Source organism: Coptis chinensis, chromosome 6 (genome assembly GCF_015680905.1).
Source record: "Coptis chinensis isolate HL-2020 chromosome 6, ASM1568090v1, whole genome shotgun sequence".
In the NCBI taxonomy this organism is placed as follows: domain Eukaryota; kingdom Viridiplantae; phylum Streptophyta; class Magnoliopsida; order Ranunculales; family Ranunculaceae; genus Coptis; species Coptis chinensis.
The window spans coordinates 342,515-361,506 of NC_141461.1; the positions used below are offsets into that span (position 1 = coordinate 342,515).

General features: G+C 38.5%; 1 protein-coding gene and 1 long non-coding RNA gene across 3 annotated transcripts; one reads left to right on the top strand and one right to left on the bottom strand.

Moving 5' to 3' along the window:
* Positions 1-873: 873 nt before the first annotated feature.
* On the bottom strand, positions 874-4,623 carry LOC147490444 (uncharacterized). 2 transcript variants are annotated; one of them, XM_086564638.1, is made up of 3 exons: positions 3,692-4,623; positions 1,715-3,148; positions 874-1,549 (listed from the first exon to the last, which is right to left on the bottom strand). In XM_086564638.1, the coding sequence occupies exons 1-3, from the start codon at positions 4,431-4,433 to the stop codon at positions 1,161-1,163; spliced, it is 2,565 nt and encodes an 854-aa protein (XP_086420764.1). In that variant the 5' UTR covers positions 4,434-4,623; the 3' UTR covers positions 874-1,160. The 2 variants fall into 2 exon arrangements, with proteins under 2 accessions (XP_086420764.1, XP_086420763.1); XM_086564637.1 differs by having other exon boundaries at positions 1,715-4,623.
* Positions 4,624-5,117: 494 nt separating this feature from the next.
* Positions 5,118-6,997, top strand: LOC147490445 (uncharacterized). The gene is made up of 2 exons (XR_015199939.1): positions 5,118-5,847; positions 6,801-6,997. It is a non-coding gene; the product is annotated as an uncharacterized LOC147490445 (long non-coding RNA).
* Positions 6,998-18,992: the final 11,995 nt, after the last annotated feature.

An 18,992-nucleotide genomic window follows, 5' to 3' on the forward strand; every position in this document is an offset into this window, starting at 1 on the left:
ACTTCACTCAAAGTAATTATATCTCTCACCCCTGTCCGCCAACGCAAATATGGCTTGAAGACAGCATACTCCAAGTCATCAATATAGACAGTGTTACCCTCAAATGTCTTTTTTACTGAGACCCATTTCAAAGAGCAAGGATAGGTAGCAGCACAAGCCTTCTTTACCTTCTAGTCATCAATGCCAGTCGAGCCACTCCTTAGTGTTCGAGGAAACAAGGCAAGCTCAGGTGCATATATTGGGAAGTGCTTCCATAGCCACATTTGTAAAAATACCATATTGACCAAGTTCTCAACCTTATACACTCTGTTTGCAGCCCGTAAGTCTGCTTGGAATTGATCAAGGTAATGATATTATAAAATCCAAAAAATAAGCGCCAACAGGCGCTGCCACCCCTCGAGACAACTTAACTTCCGAGGAAAAAGAAATTCTTGCACCTTCTCATGCTATTCAACCTCTATAATGTTACATGAGAGCCACAAAACGATCATAGCAGCCAGCCAACACGAAGAACCTTGACCTTCGTTGCTTGCATACTTATTGAGCTTTGTTGCTCACTTACTTCTGCATTTACATTATGCTTATGCACTAGACGTTTTGTTCGTTTATGGCAGTAATTAAGTAGCTTATTAGCTTATTGTTTGAACTGTCTTGCATACTATTCGGCATACTTTACCCCTGATGCCCCCAAAGTTTATTTGGAATAATATAAGTAGGTGATAAATACAAATTTTCTAAACTAAATATTAATGCATAAACACTAATACCTAATCTAACAAACACTTAATTAAATCAATATTCCTACTATCAAATAATGGTGAAGCAATATATTAGAGTACAGATTTGTTCCACTCTTAAACTATCAAGAGATAATGAATTCAACTAAGAGTGAATTAACGTAATAAGTACTATACATCTAGAACATGATTCAACTTAGAGCAAACTCATTAGTTGATCTAGCTTCTTATCAGCTCACTGTTACAATAGTTCTAGTATTAGACCAACAGCGTGCTGATTAAGCTTATTACTTTATTTGTTTCATGGCATCAAACCACGGCTACAACAAGAAATGGCCATTATTTAGCTACACATACAAGGAACTATTCGACCAACGTGAACAAGAACAGGAAAAGTAATTTGACAAAGAGTCGACCAACTTGTCACTCAATGGCTCGACACCGGCCTTGATTATAATCCCGGATCCGATGCAATTCACTGATGACTTCTTTCATGTTCATGCGTTCTGCAGGTGAGTCAGCAGAGCATGTGACTCCGAGTCTTATCATTGAAATCAAACAGTCCTCGAGTCTGTCACATGTACTAATCGCTTCTACAATGTCAGGTAATTTATCATTTTCTTCAACAAGCACATTTGGATCGACAATTTCGACAACTTGATTAGGCAAAGCCAATTCGGCGTACTTGTGCAGGCTAAGTCCGTCTACAAACATGTCGTCTGTTGGTTTTTTCCTTGTAAACATCTCTAGCAACAATATTCCATAGCTGTACACATCTCCCTGCGTTGACACTGGACCACCCATACCATACTCTGCATATTAATTATCAATGTGAGTATAAACAATGAAATCAAGTCTGATAAATACTCATTTATTTTTGTTCATCAATTACATTATGAGCTTGCGAGAAAACCAATTCTGATACGATAATATAGTTCAAGGCTTATCAATGAATGAAAATTAAAGTTCCCATTTACCTGGAGCAACATAACCAATTGATCCTTTGAGTACGACAGTGCTGGCTAGATTATCTTCAGAATTACACAAAGTGGCCGAGTAAATCTTTGCTATTCCAAAATCAGCTACACGAGCAGTCATGTCATCATCGAGGAAAATATTGCTTGGCTTTAGATCACAATGAACAATTGTGGGTTGCAAATTGTGATGAAGATATTCAAGTGCAGAAGCAACATCTATGGCTATAGTTAGACACTCAGTGAAGTTTAAATTTCTAAACTTAGGCTCTTTTCTATCTGCTCCTGGGTGTAGCAACTCCTCTAAACTCCCATTAGGCATAAAGTCTAAAACAAGAGCTTTGAAGTTATTTCCATGAAAATCAATACTTGAGCAAGATGTTATGATCCTAAGAAGATTTCGATGGCGAAGATTTCTCATGGCATTGCATTCAGTTAGGAAACTCGCTGAAGCTCCTTTTTGTTGAAGATTGAAGACCTTCACTGCAACTACTTTGTCGAGTTCTTCAAGAATTCCTTTAAACACCGATCCATAACTCCCAACGCCAATCAAATTCTCAGGAGAGAATCCATTTGTCGCTCTAAGGAGCTCTGCATAAGTGAGCCTCTTAAACTGTTCACTGAACAATGTTGATGGAGATTTCGGCTTTTGGGACAGTTTTCTTCGGCAACACAGAAGGACAAAACACAGTAACAAAAGAAAACATACACTCCCAACAATCACACAGACAACCACTTTGATAGGAAAAGACTTCTTCTTTGGCTTTTGGGTGCATGGAGGCAGATTCAAATCTACAATACCACCACACAAGTTTTTATTTCCATCAAGCGAAAACAAACTTGTATTTCTAAAAACCCCATTGCCCGGTACCTGACCTTCAAACTGGTTAAATGATAAATTCAGCTTGAGGAGAGGGAATCCCCCTAAGAATTCAGGAATCTCCCCTGACAAATTGTTACGAGAAAGATCAAAATATTCAAGGCCTCTTAAAGAGCTTAATGACTTCGGAACACTTCCTTGAAAGAAATTTCCATCCATGTAAAGGCTCTTCAAAGTCAAACAATTACCCAGTGATTTTGGAAGGTCACCGGACAATCTGTTTCCAGAAACTGACAGCTTTTCAAGATGGGTCAGGTTACCTACTTCTGCTGGTAGAGGACCAGTAAGGGCATTTTGATCCAGATTTAAAGAAACTGTGAGGGAGGACAGACCAATAACTTCTTTGGGTATTGTACCATTGAGGTTATTATGAGAAAGATTTAATAGGACTAACTTTTGACACATTGCAAGAGAAGGTGGTATGCTGCCACTGAAATTGTTATCACCTAATTGGAGTTCTGTTAATTCACTCAAAATACCAAGAGAAGCTGGAATTTGGCCTGAAAACATATTCCCTTGTAGATATATATATTGTAGTTTGCCGAGCTTTCCTATAACTGCAGGGATGGTGCCGGTAAGATAGTTGTCAGATAGATGGATTCTTTCTATGTTCAGCAAGTTTTCAATTCCTACTGGAATACTACCATATATTTGATTATCTCCTACATCAAAATTGGTGAGGTTTCTGGACAAATTAGACATTGATTCTGGTAATGGACCTTTAAGCAAATTTTTGGAAAATGCTACCCCTTCTAAATTGCTACAATTGGTTAGAGAAGTTATGAATTCCAAATCATTGCCCCCCTCGCTTCCTAGTTGATTTTCGTGCAAATAGAGGTTGCGAAGACTTTTCAATTTTCCTAAATCCATTGGAACTGGACCAGTGAAACCATTTTTGTAAAGTGCGATAGATTCCAGTGTTGTAGCGTTGGATAATGAAACTGGTACAAGGCCTGTGAACTTGTTTATTCCCAAGTACATCTCTTGGATGCTAGGAAGAGTAAGGCCAATATTGGGAGGAAGGCTTCCCTCTAGTTGGTTCTCAACAACTGAGAAAAGAGCCAAGTTTGAGAGGTTGTAAAGGCATGAAGGAACCTTACCTGTGAGACCATTGCTGGCAAGTTGAAAGAAGCTTAAGTTCCTACTGCGGCATAGGTCGTCTGGAATGTTTCCCAGCAAATTGTTTGCCGCAAGTGAAAGAAACATAAGAGTTGATATGTTGCCAAGGGATGATGGGATGTATCCACTTAAGTCATTCAAGGTAAGACCCAATCCTTTCAGTTTTGATAGAGATCCAAGCTCAGCAGAAATGTTCCCAGATAACTTATTGTCAATGAGATTGAGGACTTTTAAGTCAGAACATTGACTGATATTTACTGGGATTCCACCGTCGAAGGAATTGTTATTGAGGAAGAGGTATTGTAGACGTGACAAGCGACCAATCTCTTGCGGGATTTCACCACGGAAGTTGTTATGACCAAGATTGAGTGTTGTAAGGAAGGTGAGGTTTCCTATGTAAAGAGATAGAGTACCTTCAAGTTTTTGAGATTCCAGGTCCAAACTGTCAACTGTATCACGGGCTTGAAGGCTGCACGTTATTCCTTTCCAATCACAGTGGTGAACTGAGTCATTCCAGGAATTTAAAGCTCCCAACGGATCAACTACTTGAGACTTGAAGGCTAGTAATGCAAAACGATCAGACTCGTTTCTGGATGAAGGTATGACGACTTGTGCTGTGCCATCCATCATTGATTTTATCAAGATCATGCATGCACAAAACAACCAATATGATTGACTGAAGAAAGCCAGATGAAAGAATGTCAGTGGTGAAAGCATGGCCATGGTCCCTGCCTTATGCCAAACGTAGAATGTGTACTATGGCACTTAAAAGAATATATTAGAGAATTTAAACATCTTTGCCGCTGAATATTCGGAGTGACTATCTCCTCTGTCTGGTCTTGAAAGAGATAGTATGAAAACCTTGTACATATTGGAGCCAGTTGATTTCTAGGCACACTTGATCAGACTCTTACTGCAACTCAAGCCACATATTAACATGTTTCTAGACACACTCAATATATCTGTTTCAAGACATCAACCTGTTATCCAAGTCAAATCAACAAATAGTAACAGAAGTCTTCATTCTATATGGGTTTGCTTTGTCTACATAAAACTCCGAGGCTGGTTAAAAGTCTACATAAAACTCCCCTCCCCCCCCCCACACACACACACATTTTCACGCCCGTCCAAGTCAACATATCTTGACCGTTGTCTCCATGGTCAACTGCAATTAAAATACCATAGTGTTTGACTTGGACCTTTTTGAACTTCTGGTGGGCTTCTCTTGGACTATAACAAATGGTCTTTAAGTACAAACAATATTTCGACCTCTTTTGCATTCTAAAATATCGGTTTTGTTGAAATTTAATGAATTAAGTACCAAAACATGCAAAAGCATGGAAAGTTGGAAACCATGATTATTTCACATTATTAAACACGTAACTGATCCAAACAAAATGTTGTCGAGGGGTTTATTTTACAATTGAAAATTATGAAATATTGGCTACTATATGTCTGCACCTAGACCGATGCAAATTATTGACTTAAATTTTTTTGGCTAGTTTCCACTTTCCACTTGTAATATTTAATATTTTAGACACAGCCGCTCTCTAGAGTCAAGCGTGTCAACATTTCCCAAACTGACTGTCATTTAAACGATTGGACAAGTCGGTTCTCAATAGTTTTACACAGGTACTTCAGGCTTCAATTGCTCTCTATAGTCAAGTGTGTCACATTTCCCGCACTTAATAGGATCAGATAAGTCTCCTGAAGTCTGTACACGTTTTGCACTCTTGCGTGTCAAGAGGGTATGTTTCAAAGTCCCATATCCTCTGACTTAAGTCCCTTGGAACATTGAGTGGTGATAACTGAGGAGTGTTTAGATTTTGCCATTAAATTTTTTGATATTTGGCCATGAAGATTTCACATGTGACAAATTTTCGACAGGGTTTCTTCAACCGAACTTTTTGGTTGTTTTGTGTCTTCTTACTTTTTATACTTATCTGTATACCATGCTACCATGACGTTCGCAGTGGTGGCGATGGTAGTTCCCTTTATGGCGGTGGCGGCCGTCCTTATCAAGGACCATACAGTGGCGGTGGCAGTGGCAGTGGCGGTGGCTTTGGCGGTGGCGCTGGCGGTGGTGGCGGCTTTGGCAGTGGCAGTGGTGGCGGCTATCCTTTACAAGGATCAAATTGTAATGCCCTTTTCCATCATCTTACCTCGTAAATAATTTATTTAGATTGTTAATTTTTATTTTGAGATTGATTGCGCATAATTATCGAGAAAAATGTCTTTTTACCAAAGACAATAACTTTGTTAGATTGAAACGAATGTAAAATGTCTTTCAGTAACTATCTGATGCAAGTCAAGATCAATGAAATTTATGGAATTCAAAATATTAGACCATATGGATTTTTTTTTTGCTTTAGAAATTACTTATTTTATGTATTTTCGTTATTTAGGATTCGAGGGTGTTTTTAGATGTTTCCAAAGTTGTTTTTGAAGTGTTTTAAGTAATTTTAAGTCCTTTAAGGTAGTAGTATCAATTTAAGGGTTTTTTTGGATGTTTATATTTATGTTTTGGAGTGTTTTGAAGCTTATATATATGGCTCAGAATAACACAAAAATTAGCTTATTGATTAATGAAAAATTGTTTAGAGAAGTGTTTTATCTTGTTTATCTCTCATATCTTGGTATTCTATTAGTGGAATCAACAAGTCTTGGATGCCTTTCAATTTTCAAGTAAATTTTTTGTGAATTTCAATTGATTCGAAGAAAGTTCATCGAGTTCTAGGTAACGTTATTTGTGACCGTTCAACTCATTCGATTGAAAATTTTAAGTTGTTCTAGCATGCCCTGCATCACTATCATACACTTTACCAATCAAGAAAAACTATGATACCTGCCGCAAAAGGGTATGCAAAGTGGATAGTTTTTGTTCAGCTTTAGAAATCCACATGCTTTCATTAGAAGCTCAGGTTATATATACTTGGCAATGATGAGTCAGAGATGTCGATGCCCAATCTTGCCCACAACTCCTTGCATTATTGTTTATTTCCTAATACGATATATTACAACTGGCTGTGTGTGAGCATTCACTTGTACAAACACATCAAAATTGTACCTTACTTTGTATATAATTTGCAGGGCCACCATGTTGCTGAGCAGCGGAGACTTTAAGTCGACCTTGAGAGTTTTCTTTTGTAGTGCCAAAGTAGATTGTCTTATGTTATTCAATAATCTAGCTTTTGCCTTAGTTATGAATTCACATGTTTTACTTTGAAATAATGGAAGTACAATTCTTTCTTCTGGTTGTTATTTTGTAAGTTCTGATTGTCTTATAATTGAATTTCTATGTGGATGCATGTTTCCATGCTTTCTGCCCACAATAAGACTACGTGGATGTATGTACGTGACTGACAGCTGATGCATAGGGATTCTGGGGCATTATCGACCGAGTTCATGTGGTCAATCCACTAGTACGATTGGCAGGGAATAAAATTACGACCTTGATAGCATAATAGTAACCATCTTGAACTTATAGCTAGTTCAATCCAGTTCAATTGCCTTTTCTTACTCTTTCGATTATAGCTTCGATTCAGCCAAATAGTTTGTAGTTATTCCCAAACCACCAATATGTGTACCGATGACTTCCTATCTTCAAGCGCTTCATCATAGCTGCTGGAGTGCTATTCTTATTCTTGAAGCACGCCAAAGAAAAGACAAATTATACATAGTTTTTCAGCTGATTAGCAGACAACTCTGCCCTCCAAACAGTATTGGAGCCTTTCAACTCTTACGTACTGCTCACACTCCTAGATCTTCACCGCACCTCCTCCACCATAGTGTGAACTGGGAGCAGCCCAGAAGATGTTTTGTTTTTACACCCAATAACTCTTTGTGCAGAGAGAAAAAAAATATGCGCTTAAACTCCTCTCTTCTTCTCCCTTCTTCTCATCTCCCCCTTTCCTTCTGGTTTCTCCACCTCTTTTAAATTTTCTTTCTTTCTGGCTTTATATCCTTTCTCCCTCTTCTTAGATCGTTTTCTCTCTTCTAGTTTTTTGGATGACTAGCTCTTCTAGTGGTTTTATCAGAGATGAATCGGAAGAAGAAGAAGCAAATCGTCTATATAAAGAGATGGAATCTATGTAGAAAATAAATAAATTTCCAAAAGAGATTTGTCTAGATCCAATCACCGTTTTTGATAGACGAGATTGGGATTGCTCTTTAATTGGTAAGCTATATGCACCTAGGAAGTTTGAGGAAGAAGACATTCAGCAGGAACTTATCAAGATTTGGGATATCAAATCTAAGGTAACCACCACTTTTCTTTCTAAAGGGTTGTTTAAATTTCAATTTGCTGATAAAGACGATCTGATCTTTGTGGTTGAGAATGGGCCATGTTCTGTACATGGTTTCATTATGTCTTTAAAACAATGGTTACCAAATACTCCTACTTATAATTATCGTTTCCAAGAGTTTAGGATTTGCATCCAGATTTTTGGGTTACCTTTTGAAAGATCAAACTGGGATATGATAATATTCATAAGATTGGTTCTGCTTTTGGTTTGGTGGTGGCTATTGATTCGGTTGGTGGATCTGATGATGGTCAATTTTTTGCTACAGTTCAAGTTCTGTATCCTATTAAGAGGATGATGATTAGTGAATTTGTTATCAAAATTAGGAAACACAAGTCCATTAATTAAGATTTATTTTAAGTATGAGAGACTTCCGGTTTTTTGCTACTGTTGTGGCCTGATTGGTCATCATTATAGAGAATGCAATGATTTCATTCATCATCCTATGTTCTTCTCACAAGGTGTTAAGAAACCAAGGGTTACACAACTATCCTACTGATAAGAGCCCAAAACTGTAGTTTTAACTCCTTAATAACATTACATATAAACCAATTCTGTTTATAATAAATAAGAGTTAGTACTGTTTACGTACTTTTGTGTATTTCAGGTCTTGGAATCAATTATGTGAAGAAATATGTTACTTTTTCAAGAGAAAGGAGCAAATGTTGGTTGCTAAGAAGTTCTATAGTTAAAGCCCAAGTTTATGTGCAAGCAACACACATTTATGTGCCGGTGTACGATTAACTGCGTAAGAGATTAGATGTTTAAGAAAACATATGCACATACTTACATAGTGTTATCTCATGTACACTTCATGGCTAGACTTCATTTCTAATGGAGAGGTGTTAATACATATAATCTGAGATACTAAACATATGAGAAAGAACTCAACTTAGGAATTCACACAACGACAGTCATTCATTTTATTAATAGTATATACATCTACGGTATCAATTCTACCTTCACAAAGAGATCATGTATGTGTATGCCACGGGTTTACACAATATACTGCATACGCATATTTTCTGGTACAAACCACACACACATATAGGGAGAGATAGAGCCACATTCTAGCCATATCGTAAATGAATCTAAGCAATATAGTGGACTTAAAAGTTGAATTAAAGGTTGAATTTTTATAGATATGATCTCCCCACCATGGAGAACATGCTCACAAAAATTCAACTCATTCAAAGAAATCTAACCTTAGAACATGCTCACAAAACTTTTGGACCGTTAGATGAAAAGCTAAAAAATGAACACTAATTTTTACAAAGTTAGACATATCCAAATATTAAAAAAATTTGTGAGAATGATTTTCATGGTGGAGAGATCATCTCCACAAAATATCAGGCCTTAATTCATTTATAGATATACATATATGGCTCCGCTCTTAGACAGACGTCCATTTACGGAATTTACTTAAAAACCAAAATTTCAAAATATAATCCCGCGAAGGGTTTTGAAGTCGGATCCTCAAAACTCTCTCACTCGCTCTCTCTCTCTCCTATTCTCTCTCCAAACATAGAGTGACCTGATGTCTCCCTGTCTCCCCCTCTGTACTCTCTCGCTCTCATGGGGTTCTTCTTTTATCTATTTCTCATCCTAAAATTTCGATTAAAAACGAGATTGCAAATTCGCGTGTGAAGAATGGCGGAGAGATTGAAGAGAAACAAAAAGAAAGTCATGTGAAGAAAGAGAAGAACAGAAGATTGTTTCAGAATTTATCTCCTTGTTTTTGGTTGCTTTCGACGATTACTGCAGATTCCTATAATTTATCCCCAAAGAATGCTCCTTCTACAAATGAAGTAACCTCAAAACTGTTTCTTACAACCATTTTGTCTTTAGGTTTGACTTCCAAGATTGGAAGTGTAGAGAAAAAAACAAGTTTTTCTCTATTTTTTATTTTTCGAGCTCAAGGCTTTCAGAGTGGGCGCGACTTCAGCTCATGGTCGATGAATTGGGCGACCAGGGAAGTGGCGCCAGCATACACATCGCTTCACCCACGCCAGCCTTTTGTTTTGTGGGCTTCGCTACAAGAACATGGGTTTTGATTTTTGGTATAAAAACAAAATCAGTTTTTGTGGAAAATTAAACTTTTCCAAAACCAAGAAAGAGAGAGATTACAAGAGAGCAATTCTTTGTGAGTTGAGTGTTCATTCTTTGTGAGTGAATTGAGAGACTTGTAATCTGTTACTCCGGACATCTAGTAAAGCTTGGAACTCGCAGTGTGGACGTAGGCAAATTGCCGAACCACGATATATCTCGTCTTGTAGTTTGTTCTTCTTTTACATTAATTGTTTTACTTTATATGCTTGTTATTTGATATTGAGAAGTGTTGGGATATTGCTTGGAGGGTGTTGAAGTCTTGTCTATTGTGAAGGATCGATCTTTGTGTAGGATTGATCCGTTTGTTGTGGGTAACGTTGTTTCCGCACTTATATATTCACAACAATTGGTATCGGAGCTTAGGTATATCGACTAGGATTTTGAGTTTAGTGCTTTCGAAATTTGTGTAGACAAGGTGTTGGATTAAATTCGAGGTGAAACTGTTTCTTTTGGGTTATTGTGTGTAACTTGAAAGATGACTCCCAAGATGTCAAACGCAAGGTTTGAAGTAGAAGTTTAATGGGAAGAATAACTTTGGGATTTGGCAAGTCCAAGTAAAGGACATCCTCATCCAACAAGGTTTGCACAAGGCTTTAAAGGGATTAAATCTAAAGGCGACGAGTATGAGTAATGATGATTGGGAAGAGTTCGATCTTCAAGCTTGTTCATCAATCCGGTTATGTCTTGCTAATGAGGTTATGTATAGTGTGATGGGAGAAAATACATTGCCGGTATTTGGCTCAAACTAGAGTCTATGTATATGACCAAGAGCATGCCGAACAAGATGTACCTTAAGAAGCGTCTTTATCGGTACATGATGGTCGATGGTTCAACGATGCAAGAGCACGTTAGTGAGTTCCGTCGACGCCTAGCGGATTATTTGAATGTTGGTATGAAGATGGATGATGAGGATCAAGCGGCATGTTTAATATTCTCCTTGCCGAGAAAGCTATGAGCATCTAATGACTACATTCATGAACGAGAAGTCGCCGATCTTGACGAAGTTCAAAGTGCACTTCTTTTCTTATGAGTTGATGAAGAAGACACGCGTAGAGAATAGCATTGATGCAGGGGGGGGCTAGTGGCAAGAGGAAATTGTATGAACGTAATTATTCAAGTAATGAGAATTCTAGGTCCGATCCAAAGAAGCCTTTAAAATATGTACAATGCTACAATTGCAATGAAAAGGGACATTATGCAAGTAATTGTCCTCACCCGAAGAAAGAGAACAAGAGAGATGGTCAGAAGAAAGGTAAGGCAAAAATTGAGGCAAATTATGCTTCAGCTCAAGAGGATGAGTTCGGTCTCGTGTGTCCACACAAGACTATATGACCGAAAAAGTGGATTCTTGATTCGGATGTTCCTATCATATGTGCCCGAATAGAAAGTGGTTTACTTCTTATGAGAGCATTGATGGTGGTTCCGCTTTTAATGGGTAATGGCGTTGCTTGTAAGGCGGTAGGAATTGGAACTATAATGAGTCAAGATGTATGATGGTATAGTGAGGACTTTAACCGATGTGAGACATGTTCCCGAAGCTAAAGAAAAATCTTATTTCTCTTGGTACCTTAGATTCCAAAGGCCACAAGTTTGTAGGCGGAAGGTGGAGTCCTAAATATTGTTAATGGCTCTTTAGTTGTTATGAAGGGTCAAAAATATGGAACCTTGTATACTCTCGACAGGTAGTACGGTGATAAGCGATGTAAGAAATGGGTGCATGTAGTAATGATTCGAGTGCACTAAGATATGGCATATGCGTTTAGGGCATATGAGTGAAAAGGGTTTGTCTGAGTTGTGCAAGCGAGGGTTCTTGAAGAACTTGAAGAAGCCAAGTATGGGGTTCTGTGAGCATTGCGTCTATGGGAAGCAGTGCAGAGTCAAGTTCAAGTCAAGCAAGCACACATAAAGGCATCCTTGATTATGTGCATACGGATGTTTGGGGACCCTCCAGGGTGGCTTCCAAGGGAGGTAATCGCTATTATGTCTCATTCATTGATGATCATACTCGCTATGTGTGGGTGTATATGATGAAATCGAAAGATGAAGTGTTTGAGACATTTAAGAAGTGGAAGGCAAGGGTTGAGAATCGCACAGATAGGAAGGTAAAGACATTACGGTTTGACAATGGTAATCGAAGTATACCTATGGACCTTTCCAAGAGTTAAATCTTAAATGAGGGAATTGCCGCATTAATCGACAAATAAAAGCACGCACGCCAGAATGGAATGGCAGAGAGGATGAATAGAACTTTGCTTGAAAGAGCAAGATGTTTATTGTCTAATGCCAGTCTAGGCAAAAAAGTATTGGGCGATCAAAGTGTCCATGGCGTGTTTACTGCATTAATAGGTCACCGCATACCCCTATAGATTGCGGGACACCTTATGAGGTGTGGTCGGGTAACGGTGATTATAGTATTTTTATGAAAGTGTTTGGATCGATCGACTTACTACCATGTAAGGGGACGCAAGCTAGATCCCAGAGCTAAGAAGGCCATATTCTTAAGTTTCATGAAATGGGGTAAAGGGATATAGATTGTGGTGTCTAGAAGACCACAAGTTCCTATTCGCCAGAGATGTTACCTTTGATGAGACTTCCGTGTTATCTTCAAGAAGCGGAAGTAGTCGGGCGTAATGGTGAAGTCTATAGAAGTTCAAGCTACCGAGCTTGAGTTGTCGATCGATGTGAGATGACTGGTTAGATCATGATGAGGTACCAAATCATGAAACCACACAAAGACGGGGAAGAAGAGCAAGAGCATCCGCGAACTTGTAGTGGTCGACCCTAGGCCACGAGACAAGTTAAAAAGTGCACAAGTATGGGCACGAGAAACCGTGAAATACTATGGTCGTGGATTTAGTGGCATATGCGACTGAATATCGAAGATGATGAGCCGATAGCTTCAAGGAAGCCGTTAGAGATGCTCATTACGGAGATTGGTTGGTAGCTATGCAAGCAGAGATGGAATCTCTTGATAAAAATCACACACAGGACCTAGTTTTATTGCCAAAGCGGCAAAAGGACTATCGGCAAATAAATGGGTGTTCGAGAAGAAAGAGGTCCTTCCCGAGTCCGACAAAGATCGGGTACAAGGCAAGAGTGGTAGCAAAGGGTTTTTCACGAAGGAAGGAGTCGACTACAATGAGGTATTTTCCCGGTGGTCAAACATACGTCCATTAGGTGTGTTATTGAGTTTAGTTGCTCACTTCAACTTGGAGTTAGAGCAACTTGATGTGAAAACCGCTTTCTTGCATGGGGACTTGGAAGAAGAGATCTATATGAGACAACCCGGAAGGGTTTGTCGTTGCCGAGAAAGAAGATTATGTATGCAAATTGAATCGGTCACCGTATGCGGGTTAAAGCAATCACCCGGGCAATGGTACAAGCGCTTTGACACATTCATGATGCAACATGAGTACACCCGGGTAAGTATGATCGCGTGTCTACTTTAGAAGGCTTCGTGGTAATGACTTCATCTATCTCCGCTTTATGTGGATGACATGCTTATTGCTTCCAAAAGCATGGTGGAGATAGACAAGTTGAAAATCTCAACTTAGCTCGAAGTTTGAGATGAAAGACTTAGGTGGAGCCAAGAAGATATCGGGCATGGAGATTGACAGAGATAGGAAGAAGTTTACGGATAGTTGTATCTCGAAGAAATACATTGAAAGTAATTTCGATTTGGTATGGAGAATGCAAAGTCGGTTTTACTCCTTTAGTTTGGGCATTTTAGGCTTTCAGCTAAGTTCTCTCCTAGCTTCGATTGGAGGAACAAAAGCATATGGCTAATGTTCCTTATGCAAGTGCCGTGGGTAGTTTGATGTATGTTATGGTGTGCACACGCCCAGACATTTCCAGGTGAGTTAGTGTTGTAGGTGTATATGGCAAATCCGGGAAGCAAATTGGGGAGGCGATGAAATGGGTACTAAGGTACTTGAAGGGTACCTTGGATGTGGGATTAGCTTATGGTGGAGGCACTTGTTATGTCAGTGGGTTTGTGGATTCTGATTATGCAGGTGATCTAGATAGACGACGATCAACTACTGGTTATGTGTTTATGATGCATGGTGCACCGGTTAGTTGGAGGTCTATGCTACAGGCTACAGCTGCTCTATCTACTACTGAGGCAGAGTATATGGCAGTGGCAGAGGCAGTGAAAGAGGCACTATGGCTTCGAGGTCTTCTAGATGATTTGGGTATTGAGCAGAACAGTGTTGCTTTGTATTGTGATAGTCAGAGTGCTATTCATTTGGCGAAGAACCAAGTTCATCATGCTCGGACCAAGCATATTGATGTCCGTTATCACTTTATACGGGATGTCGTTGAGGATGGTGATGTAGCACTTGAGAAAGTAGACACCCATGACAATCCTGCTGATATGCTGACGAAAGTTGTCACCGGAGTTAAGTTCCAACACTGTTTGGACTTGCTCCAAATCCTACATGTTTGAAAGAGCCCTGTGTGGGCATAGCCCGCCGGGCATTGATTGCGAGTCTTCCTTGTGGAGGTGTTCCTACTGGATGTGATCTTGCTGGATGTGTTCGGCTTGGTTTTATGTGTTAAAACCTCACCGAGGTGGAGAATGTAGAGAAAAAAACAAGTTTTTTCTCTGTTTTTATGCTCGAGGCGGCGCCAGAGGCCAGAGTGGGCGACTTCAGCTCATGGTCCATGAATTGGGGCGACCAGCGCTCGGAAGAAGCAGCGCCAGCGCCGCCGCCTTTTGTTTGTGGGCTTCGCTACAGTAACCGCGGTTTTGATTTTTTGGTATAAAAACAAAATCAGTTTTTGTGGAAAATTAAACTTTTCCAAAACCAAGAAAGAGAGAGATTACAAGAGAGCAATTCTTTGTGAGTTGAGTGTTCATTCTTTGTGAGTGAATTGAGAGACTTGTAACTGTTACTCCGGACATCTAGTAAAGCTTGGAACTCGCAGTGTGGACGTAGGCAAATTGCCGAACCACGATATATCTCGTCTTGTGGTTTGTTCTTCTTTTACATTAATTGTTTTACTTTATATGCTTGTTATTTGATATTGAGAAGTGTTGGGACATTGCTTGGAGGGTGTTGAAGTCTTGTCTATTGTGAAGGATCGATCTTTGTGTAGGATTGATCCGTTTGTTGTGGGTAACGTTGTTTCCGCACTTATATATTCACAACAGGAAGGTATAATTATTTCATGGTAAGTAATTTCATTATTGTTTAATACTATGCAAGACCTGATATTTTTCTGTTTACAATTAATGAAGGATTCTGTTGTAGTTGGAGAGGAGCTAATGCCTCATAGGGGATATGCAAGCTAATGCCTTATAATTGTATTGTTTCTGATGGTATAAACTTGTAGAAGGGTTTATTTATTTTTCGGGGGGTAAATAGAAGTCCTTGATTGAGTTTGGCATTAAACTGGATGGTGTTAGATATCTTATATATGTAGTATTATCTGGTTGGTCTTTGTTAGTAGCTCATGGGATCTGTTTTTTTCAGTCTTAGAAAAGAAAATGGAAACAATAAAGGCCCGTTAGATTTTGGACTCTTACCTACCGCCGCCGAGGCATAATCTGTGTAGCATGGGCTCGTGGAATGCTTTCGCGTGAGTGAAAATTGCAAGCGGTGCAAAGTTACTCTATAGTGATCTTGCTAATGACATCATGTGATTGAGGAGTGGAGATGTTCATCAGGTTGTAACTTGATGGGATGAACTGATTATCGAAATGGGCAGAGCTATACGCTCTTACTTGCAAAGATGTAGGTGGATTCAGCAATGAATATACCGAGAGACGATGTTGTCTTCTCAAACCCGCGGTCCAAGGGATACAAGACTCAAATTTGAGATTCAACGAAATACCCGTGATCGCGTCTTCACCGTGTTTGGTAGATCTGGGGTGCAGAAGTGTTATGGAAGTTGGATTGGAACAACTATTAACTTGGATTGTATAGTTCATGCTAAATCCATGGTCTGTCATGGTTGAAATGTGATACTTTCCTTGGTAGAAATGAATAATTGAACATAAACTTTCATGGCGTTGGTATTCTTACAATCGCATCGTTTTTTTATTCTTAATGTGTTAAATGGCATGTGTTTTCTTCTGCTGAGTTGGGATGGTGTGCATCTTGTGCTTGTTATGCAGTCTGTTTGCAGAAAGTATAACCAGTAGACCCGTGAAGTCATTATCAAATTCGAATGTGTTTGAATCTTTGTTAGCATGTCCATGTAATTTGCAAGATCTATTACTATCTGATGTAGTATGCTTAAACAACAACCACCACCCCCAGACTCCCCTCTTTTTCAACATTTATATTAATGTAGTTTCATACGGTGCCTTAATTTTTTTCCAATTGTCTAATGATGTTGCATAAGGGTTTTGAATGTCTCACCCATGCGCCTGAAAATTGCAATGTCTTCTAGCTGACTAAACCCTTTACCTTGTCATCTAAATCAGGTGGATCTATCATCTCTGTTAGTCATCATCCTTGGAGAGTCCAGGTGGAAATGTGGGATTATTATCTACTTTGTTCTCTCGTTTTCTACATTAATAAATACCAGAAACCAACATAATACATTGTTGAGTTATCTGATCATTCCTGAATGCGAGCACGCATTACTCCGAACTAGATTTGGTTATTGGACGCATGAACTAATGTAACTTGATCAAATGCAATTGTGACTTTGAGACTTCATGCAAGATTGCAGTATCAGTATGTGTACTAAGGCCCTGTTTGGCAGGTTGTATAATGAGTCCATATCAATGAATAGGTGACGTGGCGGCCATGTTTAAGTAATGTGGGTGTTTGGTCCGAAAAAAGCAAAAATAGGTTATGTACCCTAGTGAATTGCGTAGACACAAAAGTAAGGATATTGAAATCCAAAGGAATATGAGAGATCTGAAAAATCAGGTTTGATAATGAGGAGAGAGAAAGAGGAAACAAGAAAAAACTTTTGCTCATCTTCTCCACTCTTTTTGTCTTCCACTCTCTAGTTTCATTTCACCCACGCTTTTTCTTATTCTTTTTCTTTCTCTTTCTTTCAATCCATCATTCTCCAAAAGAAATATATTAATGTTCACAAACTCCATCTTTAATATATGTATTTTTGTAATTGAAGAAAAGATGAAAGAGTGTAGATAATCTCTAAAAGAAGAGATGTTTATGGAAAGTGATTGCTGTTTCAGATGAAATTACTGAATTTTGATACAAAATTGTTGGGTTGCCAATGATTGTTTGATTTGGAGTTTTTTCGGATAATCAATATTTTTTTCACCAACCAAACACTGGATTTGCAAAATCTGTGATAGAAGAGACTATTCCCCTCAATCAATTTATCTCCAGATTTGGGTCACCTAAACAGCTCTAAGTACTACGAATTTAGTCGCAGCCAAACAGAGCCTAAGAGAGTTAGATATCCGAATAACAGTTACCAGAACAAAAGAAGTAATTATTATTATTATTATTTTGTCGAGAGTGTAATCTTTTATAATTAGAAGTTCGAAATTGACACATTGCATCCGCAACAACCCACTAGCACCAATGGATATTGGTGGACTTGAACCACCATCTCTTAAATATGTAGTGGAGATCCACTAGCATTCTCAAGCGTTCTACCATTTGAACTAAATTCCATTAAGAAAATAACACAAAGTACAAAAAATATCCAAACGAATTATAGAAGCAAAAAATTATGTGTCAATACGCGAAGTCATCGCCCTTAAGTTCACCAATTCTACTTCCAATTAACATTTTACCCGCATTCAATTTCACTTAAATCCCCAAAACAAGAACCAACTCAAAAACTCTAATTCTAAATCCAATTAAACCACAACTAACATATATTCATAGCATAAATCAACAAATTTTTTTGTAAAACACCATTCTTCAGAACTCCACTCCCTATATAGAAAATGTTCTCCAACACTAACCAATTTCTAAATATTTTAAAAAGCTATAATGAGTAAGCTTTTAAAGAACAGAATGGAGGAAAGTGAGCAATGTACAACCTCTCTCCAACTGTAACACTACAAGAGTCTTCTATACCAGTATGGCCATGTCCACTTCAAGCTATTCTCTCCTACAAATCTAACCAATGAATTATTGCTAAGAACCTATCGCCGTGGCCAAAGACTTCGCTAACTCAACGGAATATGTTTCTAATCCTATGCAAAGAAGAGAAGCAAATAATTGGTTATCAGATCAATGGTTTCCTAGGTTATTTAGCACCATGGGGCTGCTCTTCTCCAGTTCCAAATGACCCAAGAAATCAACTACTCAGGCATATGGTACAAGAAGACTTCAAAGATGCAAGCACCCTGGACAACCTAAACAAAACAAAATCAGCATTCCGACTCTGAGAAACACTTAAAAATTCAGATGGAACCAAAACAAAGATAGCTAAATTAGTGATACTAGTGAATAAGCTTGCAGTAAACTCAGCCATGCACCATTTAGGTACATGACATAACTATACCAGTGAGATTCGAAGAGTTTACATTGGAAGAATCAAGCTTTCGGATCCTATAAACTAAAGTGAAGAAGAAACCACATTTTTTATCTCTAAAAACAATTAAAAAAAAAATATAAAAAAAATAAAAAAAAAAAAAAAATAGAGGTAAAACTTCTTATCCTGATTTCGCAAGTTTACTTAGCTTTTGATCTCCATGAAAAATCGTGTGGACAGTACGCTGTATTGTCTAACTAAAACAAAACTAGATAAAATCTTTCTAAGCACAAGAGTAAAAAGTTTGCACACAAATTAGTACGCTAAAGCTACACAAACAAGTATGTAGAGAAAAGATGAATCCTACTACAAGTAGCGAATCAGCAAGGGTAGATCAGAGGGGAAGACATATCACTTTATGTTTGGAGAGAGAATAGGAGAGAGGGAGCGA